The following is a 13,947-nucleotide window of genomic DNA, read 5'->3' on the forward strand; positions in this document are numbered from 1 at the left end:
AAACACTGCTTCTGATAGGCGGTAAAAATCTTTATCACCGGTCAGACAGCCACGGTTCCCACGCTGTCAAATGACAGTATGAGCCCGCAGCTATAATCAGCGGTAAAAGGTTTACTTCCGGTCACTGCCGTCAGCTGATGGGACTACTGCTCCCATCAGCCAACGCCTGCTGCTGCTAACAACAGCAGGAGCAGGTGGCGGCTGATGGGAGAATTCATAAGCCAGCAGCTGCACTATGAATAAATTAAAAAAACTAAACCAGCGTGGGTTTCCCTGTATTTCTGATAACCAGCCAGGCATAAATGACAGCTGGGGGCCTCAATCCTCAGCAATGTTGGTTATGAAGAATAGAGGGGGCCCTCAAGCAGTTTTTTTTTTTTTTTTTTTAAACAAAAAAAAAAAAACATGGGGTCATGCTAAAGCAGACAGCTGGGGACCAGTATTCTTAGGCTGCAAAGGAGCCATGGATATTGCCCCCTCCCCTCTAAAAATAGCAGCTGACAGCTGCCCCGAAACGGCACATTATTAGATGCGCCAATTCTGGCGCTTTCCCCGGCTCTTTCCACTTGCCCTGCAACGGTGGCAAGTGGGGTTCATATTTGTGGGGTGGATGTCACTTTTGTATTGTCAGGTGACATCAAGCCCACAGCTTAGTAATGGAGAGGCGTCTACAAGACTTGAAATCTGTGTTCGGTGTCCGTGCCCAAACAGTAGTTCGGTACATACGCCGAACTTTACTGTTCGGGCTCGCCCATCTCTAGTCATGAAGGTGAAAACAGGCTGAAGGGGTTAAAAATCAAAGTAAAACAATTAAAAAAAACAAACAAACAAAAAAAAAAAAAACACAGGTGTGGTATTGCCACATCCAGAAAAGTCAGATCTATCTAATATATAATTGCCTAGAATACTACTTCCTGCAATTTGTGCCAACTTCCTGTCCGGAGCTAATGTCCGGAGCTAATGTCCGGAGATAAGTGACGTCAACAGTGTCCAGTGTCTGATTGGTTGCCGCCTGCTGCGAGCGACCAATCAGAAACGTGCCGTACTGTGACACACTCCGCCCACCATTTTGGTGTGATTTTTGAATTTTTACCTCACAGCAAGTTTCTACTGCGTGGAGGCGGGCCCAGTGACGTTGCTCTTCAAGCTCCTGCCGAATTTCGTCAAAAAAATGATAATACCATTTACCAAAACTATATATATTTAGTTGTGAAGTGGTTCAGTGACATTTTCACACCAATTTTGAACTTTTGTTTGGTGTTTTCTCCATATACTGCCTATTATTCACTGACTGTTATACTGAGAGACTGCCGTTTATTAACCTCTTCTTTGCCACATTGGGTATATTGCTCTATTATTTGCCACATAAGGACATTGTCCATTATTGCCCAGCAATTTCTTAAATAACAAGAATTGTCAAGAGCTGGTAAGTGCAGCCATTTTTTGTTCTTTCTTACTATTATTTATTAATTGTATTATTCTTACATTTGAATAAATAAAGTATATATGGATTCTAGACTCCCGATTCTTTAGAATCGGGCTGCCATCTAGTCTAATATATAAAAATAATTAACCTAATTGGTTAACACCATAACCACAAAAAAGTTAGACTGCTAAAATTATATTTTTTTTTTAGTCGCCAAAATGCCGTGAAAAATGCTGAAAGAACAAAAAGGTCATTTCTATTTTAAAATTTTATCAATAAATCATCATCTTGCAAAAAATAAGCATCACACAAAAAGTAAAAACGTAAGAACGAAAAAGTAAAAACATTATGGGTCTCAAAAAATGTAGACAATCAAAAGGTTTTTGTTTTTTTTGTTTTTCTTTAAACAAATTCAAGTTTTTTCATTACTAAATAACAAAAATTGGACAAGTATGATATCACAGCAATAGCACTGATGAGAATTATTACCAGGTCATTTTTACTACAATATGTATGCAAGTAATGACAAATCTCATAAAATAATGTCAGAATTACGTTTTGGTTTTCTATTTGTGTAATTTCACCATACTTGCATTTTTTCCCCTCTATACGGTGTGGTAAAATAAATGGTGTAATTTAAAAGTACAATTCGTTCTGCGAAAAGCAAGACCTCGTACATCTTGTGGACATACAGTGGGTACGGTAAGTATTCAGACCCCTTTAAATTTTTCACCGTTTCATTGCAGCCATTCGGTAAATTCAAAAAAGTTCATTTTCTTTTCTCATTAATGTACACTCTGCACCCCATCTTCACTGAAAAAAAACAAAATGTAGAAATTTTTACAAATTTATTAAAAAAGAAAAACTGAAATATCACATGGTCATATGTATTCAGACCCTTTGCTCAGTATTGAGTTGAAGCACCTTTTGAGCTAGTACAGCCATGAGTCTTCTTGGGAATGATGCAGCAAGTTTTTCACACCTGGATTTGGGGATCCTCTGCCATTTTTCCTTGCAGATCCTCTCCAGTTCCGTCAGGTTGGATGGTGAACTTTGGTGGACAGCCATTTTCAGGTTTCTCCAGAGATGCTCAATTGGGTTTAGGTCAGGGCTCTGGCTGGGCCAGTCAAGAATGGTCACAGAGTTGTTCTGAAGCCACTTCTTTGCCATTTTAGCTATGTGCTTAGGCTCATTGTCTTGTTGGAAGGTGAACCTTCGGCCAAGTCTGAGGTCCAGAGCACTCTGGAAGAGGTTTTCATCCAGGATATCTCTGTACTTGTCCGCATTCATGTTTCCTTCAATGGCAACCAGTCACCTTGTCCCTGCAGCTGAAAAACACCCCCATAGCATGATGCTGCCACCACGTTTCACTGCTGGGATTGTATTGGGCAGGTTATGAGCAGTGCCTGGCTTTCTCCACATACCACTTAGAATCACCAAAACGGTTCATCTTCGTCTCATCAGACAAGAGAATCTTATTTCTCAGTCTGGGAGTCCTTCATGTTTTTTTTAGCTAACTATGCGGGCTTTCATATGTCTTGCACTGAGGAGAGGATTCCGCCGGGCCACTCTGCCATAAAGGCCCGACTGGTTGAGGGCTGCAGTGATAGTTGACTTTGTGGAACTTTCTCCCATCTCCCTACTGCATCTCTAGAGCTCAGCCACAGTGATCTTGGGGTTCTTCTTTACCTCTCTCACCAAGGCTCTTCTCCCACGATTGCTCAGTTTGGCTGGATGGCCAGGTCTAGGCAGACTTCTGGTGGACCCATACTTCTTCCATTTTGTGAATTGCCACAATTCTGTCTCCGAGCTTCTTGGCCAGTTCCTTTGACCTCATGATTCTCATTTGGTCTGACATGCACTGTGAGGTCTTATATAGACAGGTGTGTGCCTTTCCAAATCAAGTCCTATCAGTTTAATTAAACACAGCTGGACTCCAATGAAGGAGTAGAACCATCTCAAGGAGGATCACAAGGAAATGGACAGCATGTGACAAATATGAGTGTCTGAGCAAAGGGTCTGAATACTTATGACCATGTGATATTTCAGTTTTTGTTTTTTAATTAATATGCAAAAATGTCTACATTTCTGTTTTTTTCAGTGAAGATGGGGTGCAGAGTGTACATTAATGCGAAAAAAAAAGAAATTTTTGGAATTTACAAAATGGCTGCAAAGAAACAGATAAAAATTTAAAGGGGCCTGAACACGATCCGTACAGTGTGTGTATGCGTACATGCATGTGATATATACATATCACATATATGTACATGTATATATATATATATATATATATATATATATATATATATATATATATATATATATATATATATATATATATATATATATATATATATATACACACACACACACACACCGTATAGATAGTTTATATACATACACACATGTATGTATACACACAGACACCGTATATACTCGAGTATAAGCTGAGATTTTCAGACCTTTTTTTAGGCTAAAAGTGCCCCTCGCGGCTTATACTCGAGACATTGTCCCAGAGGTTGGCGGCTGTCACATCATACTCACCTGCTCCCGGCGCGGTCTCTGCACTTCCCTGCTTCTCCGATGGCCCCCGGCGCCCGTATCTCTTTTCGTGTTCAGCGGTCATGTGGTACCGCTCATTAAAGTAATGAATATGGACGTGACTACACTCCCATAGGAGTGGCGCGCATATTCATTACTTTAATGTGCGGTACCATGTGACCGCTGAACAAAGGAACAAGCTGCTGACGCCAGAGACTGTCAGAGAAGCAGGAACTGTGCCAGGATGGGGTGAGTAGGATGGGGGAGGGTGAGCCATGCGATATTCACCTGTCTTTGTTCCACTGCCGGGCTCTGCCTTCCGCGTCCTCTGGCTGTGACGTTCAGGTCAGAGGGTGCGATGACGTGGTTAGTGCGCCCTCTGCCTGAACAGCCACTGCAGAGACCCGGAAGACACAGCGGTGCGCGGCGGTGGAATGGGGACAGGTGAATATCGCAAGTGCCGGTGTCCTCAGCCAGCGGCACCTCCCGCACCTGGCCCCCATAGCGCGCCGATGTCCCTGCCTGCTCAGGATACTAGCACTCGGCGCCCAGCGACGAGAGGTGAGTGTCATTTTTTTTTTTTTAAATCGCAGCAGCATAAGGGGCATATTATTCTATGGAGCATCTTATGGGGCCACCAACCTTTATGGAGCAGCATATGGGGCATAATATTCTATGGAGCATCTTATGTGGCCATCATTAACCTTTTATGCAGCATTATATGGGGCATATTTTAATATGGAGCATCTTATGGGGCCCATCATAAACTGTATGGAGCATCGTATGGGGCTCCTGATTCAATATCCATATCCTACTGATGTCTCAATCAATTTTACTTTTATTAGTATCTATTTTTATTTTTAAAATATACCAGTAGCTGCTGCATTTCCCATCCTAGGCTTATACTCGAGTCAATAAGTTTTCCCAGTTTTTTGTGGCAAAATTAGGGGTCTCGGCTTATACTCTAGTATATATGATCTATCTGAAGAAGGGTAGGAAAAACTAAAATAAGTTGGTCATGTGGTGTAAGGGGTTAATAAAGCAAGCAGCAGCTGTAACATGTATGGAGCATGGGTGGGGGTATGGCCGTAGATTCTTACCTTTGCAGTGCCTGTGCAGTACATCTAATGCAGCAATTAGAAATTCATGTGCATCCTGTTGCTCGTACCCTGCTAAATGCCGTGCGTGTGTCCATACAAGGTGCAGTAGCCTATACGGAATGTGTGGAGATCGGTGCCCAGAGTAGAACTAAGAAGAGACAAAATAAGACAATAAATCACTATCGGATGCTGTATATCAGAATGACATGGTGACAAGAGCAGCAATAAAAGCATGGCATAATACATATAGTACTTTGGAAATCATGTAGCATTCTAATGGCATGGACACGTTCTACATAAATAAGTACAACTTCTAAGTTACATTATCGCCATCTAGAGGTGCAGAAGGAGGTATGCCACCACAGCGCAGACCCAAGCCCTAGTAACAGAAAAAGTCCAAGTCAACAGTGAAGCATCCTGCCATGTTAAGCACATCTAGGTAGCATTTTAAGACAATGGCTTCTGTTTGGGTGGCCATCCACACACTGCATCTACATGGAGCTCAGATGAGATAAGACAACACAAAACTTGTATTTTCATCTTGGCGCATAACCATCACATATGGCAATAAGTGCCATGCTCTGACTGACATCTCCAGCATTTCAGATCATATGAGCCATTTCTCAGGGGTGAATTGCAGTCTAGCTAAAATTTTGCTTTCTTGCATGCAAACACATTTAGAGGTCATGTAAACCTATAGAAACATAGTTATACAGTTATGGCCGAATGTGTTGGCGCCCATGAAATTGTTCCAGAAAATGAAGTATTTCTCCCAGAAAAGCATTGAAATTGCACATTTACTTCCTGTGTGAATTGGAAAAAAAAAAAAAAAAAAAAAAAGGCAAATTGGACATTTCACACAAAACACCAAAAATGGTCAGGACAAAATTGTTGGCACCCTCAACTTAAAGGGGCTGTCCGGTCCGCTGCGGGGATTCACCAGTTTCGGACCCATAACCGGAGAGTATGAGTTTTGCATAGTCCCTTCCAGTGGGCACTACCTCACTACATACAAGTGTATGGAGTGAGGTCACGTCCACTAGACAGGCCCTGGCCGGTAGTATGTACAATCATTTGGTAATCTTCAGATTTCACGATGACTTGCACACAGACGAGGCACCCAGCTCCAGTGGCAGCAAAACAATCCCAAAACATCTTTTGAACCTCCACAATAATTGACTGTAGGTATGGTTTTCTTTTCTTTGTAGGCCTCATTCTGTTTTCAGTAAACAGTAGAATGCTGTGCTTTACCAAGGAGAGCTTGAATGTCTTTGGAACTTGATTGGGGCAGTTTATCCACCATCCGGACTACCCTGGGTTACAACCTTTCATCAATTTCTCTCTGCTGCCCAGGGAGACTACCTACAGTGCTATGGGTTGTAAACTTTTATATATATATATATATATATATATATATATATATATATATATATATATATATATATATATATATATATATATATATATATATATATATATATATATATCTAAATAAATCAAATAGATTTTTATTAAGAATAAAATTGCATTTACATGTAACATCCTTGTTTTAATTTCAAATTTTTTTAACAGTGGCAAAACCCTCTTAACCCCCCCTTCCGGTAGACAGCTTACATCTTTTATTACCTTCCTTAAGCGAGGCATAATAGATCTTATCACAATTAATACTGCATGTATAATATTCCTTCCATCCACGGGCTCTCAACCCCCTTGCCCCCTTTACCCAGCGTCTAACCCATATCAAGCCACGAAGATCACAGCTTATCAAACATTTCAAAATTTCCCTCTTTTTTATAGACCCCTTTTTTCAATGCCAGACCCTGCTTCACATATGAAGGTATTCTCTTGTGGGCAGTTCCTCCTTTATCCAGTTTCTCGCGATAATCTTTCGAGCCATATACAATAATCTGGCAATTGCTATCTTCAGGGTGTTGTCATGGGTTGTAAACTTCTTTATTACGTTGCACATCATGGACAAAGGAGCATCATGATCTCTGGAGATCGATGGTATTTTTCAATAAGTTTGGTTCTCAATTCCTTAGACAGTTGTCTTCTCTTTGCTTTCTGTTCTCCATGCTTAGTGACACTGACACAATGAGTCAACTTCTCTCCTTTTTATCTCGTTTTAGGTGTGATATTCAAATTGCCCACACCTGTTACTTGCCACAAGTGAGTTTGTACAAGCATCACATGCATGAAACAAAGGTGTTTAGCCACAATTCTGGAAAGAGGTCAACAATAGTGATGAGCGAGTGTACTCGTTGCTCGGGTTTTCCTGAGCACGCTCGGGTAATCTCCGAGTATTTGTTAGTGTTCGTGGAATAAGTTTTCATCGCCGCTGATTTACAGCTATTAGCCAGATTGAACACTTGTGGGGATTCCCTAGCAACCAGGTAACCCCCACATGTACTCAGCCTGGATAGTAGCTGTAAATCATTCAGCTGCGGCGATGAAAACTTAATCTACGAACACTAACAAATACTCGGAGGTCACCCGAGCAACGAGTACACTCGCTCATCACTAGTCAACAATCTTGACCAGCCCATTTTTGAGGTTGTGTGTGAATTGGTGTCCAATTTTCCTTTTTTCCCCCCTCTTTGTGTTCCACTATACACACAGGAAATAAACGTGTGTAACAAAACATGTGCCCTTGCAATCATTTTCAAGGAGAAATACTTAATTTTCTGGAACACGGTAATTTCAAGGGTGCCAACACTTTCAGCCATGTCTGTATATTTGTTTATTAACTACATGTAGAAGTCAGTATAAGAGCAAGCATCTATTCATCTCTGAAGAAGTAAATTCCTTGTTTTAAGTCGAGTTCCCAAGAAGAAAAAAAATTCCCAAGCACTTGCTAATGTCTGCGAGAATCCTTATCCTGACACTTTGGAAATCAGATATGGCGCCATCACATTATGCAATGGAGATATAAAATAGAACAACTCTATGGGATTGAAAAGCTAAATACCAGTAGTGGGAATACAGGAGACATTAACAGTTCAAAGACTTGGTCCCCTGGGCAGCTATCGAAGGACCAACCAACACTTTAATTTGTATTTAAAAAAAAAAAAAAAAACAACAATGGTACACATGAAAATAAACATCTTTATAATGTATCTTATCCGAGAAATCTGCTTTTTCTCCTCCAGGACAGATCTTTCATTTTCAAAATTCTCAATTCCTGGGTAAAATCTGTATTCAGCAAAGACAGATTATTACATTACCGAGATAAGAGATGGCAGATATTACTGATAAGATTCTATGTACATGGAGGGAGTAGCTCTGCCTCCAACTCTCTCCTCTCCCCACTACATAGTCGTATCATCATCACCTGCCATCTTCTCTCTCAGTAATGTAACCTGTCTTCACCGAACACAGATATTACCCTTGAACTGAGAATTTTGAGAATCATCAGTCCTAGTGAAGAAAAGCTCTGATCAGATATATCACAAAGTTACTTACGGTATTTTCTTGTGTACTACTAATTTATGAAAGAAAAATTACAGCTACGAAATGGAGAGATAACCATGAGAGACATTATATTGCTGATAGTCCACCACATATTGCTAAATATTAAGAATTTATCCCAATTTTAGTGAGAGGATTTATCAGTTATTCAGTCTGAGATAGTGAGATTGTTGGAGGAATATCCCTCCTATGGAATTTAGTATGAATCCCTCCCCACCCCTTTTCTATACTCCTCACCCCTACTTTCTACCTTCCCTTGCTGTCCTTACCGCACTGAAATCATCTACTGGAATTATTTTTTTATATAACTAAGCTATTATGCATGTCAAGCTAATGCACATATAATTGGGTTTCTATTGTACTTATCTGTACTCAGTCATTCCCAAAATATAACAATGTGATTCTTGTAATATAGTCTGAAAATTCATTAAAGAGAATTTAAAACGAAAACTTGCTGCCAGAGCCAGTGGTGCCAATATGGTGCGCATTGGCAGCGTAATGCAGAGGAATGGTGACACGACTTATCTGCATGGTGTTTGCAGAAATCCACATGCCTGCAGCAGATTAATGGATGATCAACCCCAGAAACAAATCTACCACTTCTGATTAGATCATTACAGTAAAGGGAAGACGAAGTCTCAAAAGCTACTTACAAGGATTGATAGGATTTGGTGAAATGTGAAGCAGAAGCAGCGGCGGTTGACAAAACAAGACGGCGATTTAGAAGGTGCATCAAGGTCTGTTTACACATACCAACTTGCGGCACGACTAGCAATAACGTTTGCCGATAGGTGGTTGTTTGAGTACCTGTTTACACAGGCAGATGCACACTGAGCAATCTATACTAAACGTTGGCCATGGTTCTCAGCAGTGGGAGTCCCGTTTACACCGGAAGATGCATCGTCAAGAAAGACGATCTTTTATGCTGCACAAAAGATCATTTCACCTGATGAACAAACCATTGTGCTCGTTCATCGGTGACTAGCAGCCTGTGAAATGGATGTTCTTGACGCTTTTCATGATTATCTAGCATTGTTAGTGCACTTCCTATTAGCATGTTCTCACATTAAGACACAGATTAAAACATAAGATAAAAGATCTAATGTTATTCATGATATTAATGTTATTAATATCGTCATTATGATATTAATGATGTTATTAATGATAAAATATCACATTAGATAAAAACCCAGACAACCTCTGTAATTACAATTTGATAGAAGAAATGTAATTAGAAGTGTAATGATGGAAAGTGTGTAACGGTGTCAAGTTTTCATTTTTATGCAAAGCGGACCACGAAAAACAGAAACCAGTTTCCCCTTGTGTGATGCTGATTACAACGCTCTTCTAGTAACACTGAGGCCCACAATACTAGAGCTCAGCTTTCATTTTACTAGAGCAGTTTAGTAAATGCGGCCCACCGTATCCTTTCCTAACCAAGTGTGGGGCAGGAAAGTGCCAACAAAAAAATACGATACTGGAGGCCTATGTGAACAAGTGCTCAAAGAAACACAGGGCTGTTTTTTGATGGTCAGTCTCCAGACCTTCCCATCCCAATGAAAAGCAGAAGGGTGCAGCATATTGCTCCTGGACATGACGTTGGGTGGCCATGTGGACTTCCATCATCTCCTGTATAGGGTAAGTACATCATCATTCCATTTCCCCGGCGAACCACACGAGAGAAGCAGGCTTCTGGTTCCTGTATAATTAGCGCAAAACGGACAAATTGTAATAAACCAATTTATCCTCAAGAATCAAAAGAGCCACAATGTGCCCTAATGTGTAAAAGATTTCCACAATATAACAACTGATGAACAAGCTAAGGCTTTGTTCTGCTCAGTCACAGGACCGGTGTGTAAAATATAAAGTACCAGATCCCAGGATCGAAGCACCGAGAAACATCGAAGAGAAAGCAATTGGCATGGCCCTGCAAGTGCAAGTCACATGTGAGCAGTCATGAGGACTGCAAAGCTGCAGAAGTGGGACCCCAAGTGCGTTATATACATATTGTTACAATAAGTTACCTTGTACATATATTATCATATGGTTGGTATCTTGTTACGACAAAACAGCAGCACACTAGTGGAGCTGTAAACGTATAGGTGAACACGGTGCCGGGACAGAGCAGGAGATTACAGCAGTGTGATTGCTCTCATTCTGGTGGTTGGCTTTCAGAGATCGGAACCGATAAAGCTATATCTTACACTTATCAAGATGGAAAAACATTTAAAAGGAGATTTCCAAACAAAATACATTTTAATTAGTAGATTTTGTAACAATTGGTAGCTCCACAATTGGATGTACTAAAAAAAAAAAAAAAAAAAAAGGTTCTTGTGCTGAAATGTTCGCTTGCTTTGTTCTGTAACTTATGTGTGCGACCATGCAGAGCTGAAGCGCTTCATGGACAGCACATGGTCGATGGATAGTTCTTGGGTGAGAATTTGTCACTTGTGATAAACGAGTATATAGAACACACATTTCCCTGTCTGTTTTTATCACAGGAATGTCTCTGACATCACCTGTACTATGAGAGAATCATAAATCAAGATAATGACATGAGTCAGGGGCCACTGAACGTGTATGTCAGACTTCATTTATTATGAACTCAAAGGGCTGGTGACTAGTGATGAGCCAGTGTGCTCATTACTTGAGTTTTCTGAGCATGCGCGAGTCTCAACCAAGTATTGCCGCTGCTAGGATACCTGCCTTGCATGTTTCGTGGCTGTAATACAGCCAATAAACATGGCTACAGTTTAACCATGTATGGCAGGAAATCCCTGCATCTTTCTTTAAGCCAAGCAACATGCAGGGCAAGGATCCAAGCATCGCATCCGAGCACCACCAATACTTGGTTGAGAATAGAGCATGCTCGGAAAACTCAAGTAACAAGAACACTCATTCATCACTACTGGTGACAACAGAAACGCACTCCTGTGATTAAACAGGCAAGCAAATTTGTTCCCTCATACAAAAAGCTGTGAGGCTCTGCTGTTTCATTATGCTTCCTCCCCTGGCCAGGAGCTGTGGTGTGTGCTGACTGAACGGCAGCAGCTCTGCATGGTCAGACACAGTCATTACATGGTATATAGCATTTATAACATTATCTCAGCACAGGAACATTTTTTTTTTTTTTTTTTAATACAACTAATTGTAGAATTTATTTCAAGATCTACTGATTAAAATATACTTCGACTTACTACAACCACTTCAAGTTACCCAAGCTACCATAATGTATAGCTGAGGTAGTTACATTTTTACTGACATTGGGGAAAATTGCACTTTTCTTGCTACTTTTTTTTTACGTGCCTCAATTACAACTTGTTTTACCAGGCAAATCTCTTATCACCTATCCACAGTATTGGCGATAACTCACTGATCGCCAAGTGTTACACCTCCAGCACCAGCTACAACAGGCAGAAAGGTGGACTTTTACCCCGTTGCAAAACCAAGTAGCAGCTTGGATGCCCGAATGCCACATCATTCATATTCTAACAGGCTGCCGAAAGAGCAGAGAGCAGCACTCATCAGCCCTATAGAGAATGAAGTGGCTGAGAAGAGGGAGCACTATAGCCAAATTCTAACGGGGATAAGGCTAGGTTCATATTGCGTTAATGGGTTAACGCTAACGGACTGCATTGCACGGCGAAAATGTCGCAATTAACGCCGTGCAAGGGGTCCGTTAGCGCATCCATTGACAGCAATGTGATTTTTTGCTGTAGCGCATCGCTAGCGCATGCCATTTTCGGCACGCGCTAGCGATGTGCCGTTCTTTTGTGACGGACCTCGGACGCTGCTTGCAGCGTCCGAGGTCCGTCCCTCGCTAGCGCAGAACAGGGATCTGCGCTAGCGGGGACGCCGAACGCGGACCCTAAACAAACATTGCATTAGTGCAATCCGCTAGCGCAATGCGCTTAACAGATTGCCCTAACGCAATGTGAACCTAGCCTAATTGCTCCTCGTTCTGCTATCACAGTATACACAGATGGAACAAAGACCAGTCAGTAAATCATTACTGGACAACACCTTCAATGTCAATCTTCCAAACCACAACCAAATAAGTTTCATGGCCTGTAATACTGTATTTACTACCAATAAGGGAGCCGTCCACTATATTTTATATTAAAGGGCCCAGGGGATAATAAAATAAAAAAAAATATATATCACGTGTGGTGTCAGACACAGGCAGCAGGGGTCCAGCAAGATAGTATATATATGCCAATACCTCCATTGGCTCATTCATAAATATAACAAAGATGTATTGACAACCCCTTTAAATTGAGTTTCATCAGCTGTGATTACAGCCATTTGCTCGTCAGGGTAGAATTAAGATTTCCAAGCCTTAAAACTGTGCCAGCATTCTACAGTACTGCCATGTAACGTGCAGACATATTGCTTCCTGAGAACCACCATTTTTCTTCCAATAATTCCTCCCTACTGCTTGCTTAACACCCACAATTTATGGCTTATGTAGAGCGATTTTTCTCTTGTTCAATCACAAGTCATAAGCCTCATGTTTACAAATATATATTATCTTGATATTGCTGGTTCATTATTTTATAGAAGGTATGTGACTTTTTAGGGTAAGGTCACTTTAGGTTATAAAAAAAAAAAAAAAGTAAATTCGCTGAACAATAACTACTTGAAAAGAAGCTTTCAGAAGAAACTTTTTATTGTCTAAACGTTTATGTAGTGTGTGTATGGTATTATACTCACCGATCACAGTCTTCCCAAGTTCTAGTACTGCTCCGGTCGTCTTCTGGGTTACACAACTTCTGTTCTGAGAATGCTGGATTACACTGGGGTCCATGTGAGAGCCAGAATTTGTTTTTTACAATGTAAGCCTATGGAGGGTCAGAACAAAGCTCCATAAGTCACAAACTCCAGTGTGATCTGACAAGTCAGAATAGAAGTTACGTGACCCAGAACAGGACTGGAACGGAAACGGTGGGGCACGGCGATTGGTGATTAGATTAAACTTATCCGAACGGAAGTGTGGTAGACACTAAGTCTTGTGGGAGTGCTTGTCAGTAGGATCTATCCCTTTAAGCTGTCTATATGGGCATGCAGGTCATAGAAAGTTGAATAAAGTCGTATCTACGATACAATGTTTCATTTGAGAGAAAGCCATGGTGTTTCTTTGTAAGTAAATGAGCTGTTTAGATCTATGGGCCGGACACCGATCTTCCCAAGAACTTGCCTCCGGGGATTATTATAAATTAATGTAGGGGTTACCAGTGTGAGACATATGTATCAGAGAGTGGCCATCATCTCTGGAGGCAGATTCTCAGGGAGATCAGTGCCCAGACCATAGATCTTAACAGCTCCTTTACATATAAGAATAACATGGATTTCTCTGGAATAAGATGTCGGATCACAAATATCAAAGGGTCATTTTATTCAGGTTCTTATGAC

General features: G+C 40.9%; 1 protein-coding gene across 5 annotated transcripts in view; it reads right to left on the bottom strand.

Moving 5' to 3' along the window:
* USP22 (ubiquitin specific peptidase 22) overlaps positions 1-13,947 on the bottom strand; it is a 119,920-nt gene that overhangs the window by 36,294 nt on the left and 69,679 nt on the right. For all 5 annotated transcript variants that reach the window (XM_069733920.1, XM_069733916.1, XM_069733917.1 and 2 more), the window contains one exon: positions 5,068-5,215. In XM_069733920.1, coding sequence (XP_069590021.1) covers positions 5,068-5,215 — 148 coding nt within the window. The remainder of the gene's footprint in view (positions 1-5,067; positions 5,216-13,947) is intronic.

Source organism: Ranitomeya imitator, chromosome 7, assembly GCF_032444005.1.
Source record: "Ranitomeya imitator isolate aRanImi1 chromosome 7, aRanImi1.pri, whole genome shotgun sequence".
NCBI lineage: Eukaryota > Metazoa > Chordata > Amphibia > Anura > Dendrobatidae > Ranitomeya > Ranitomeya imitator.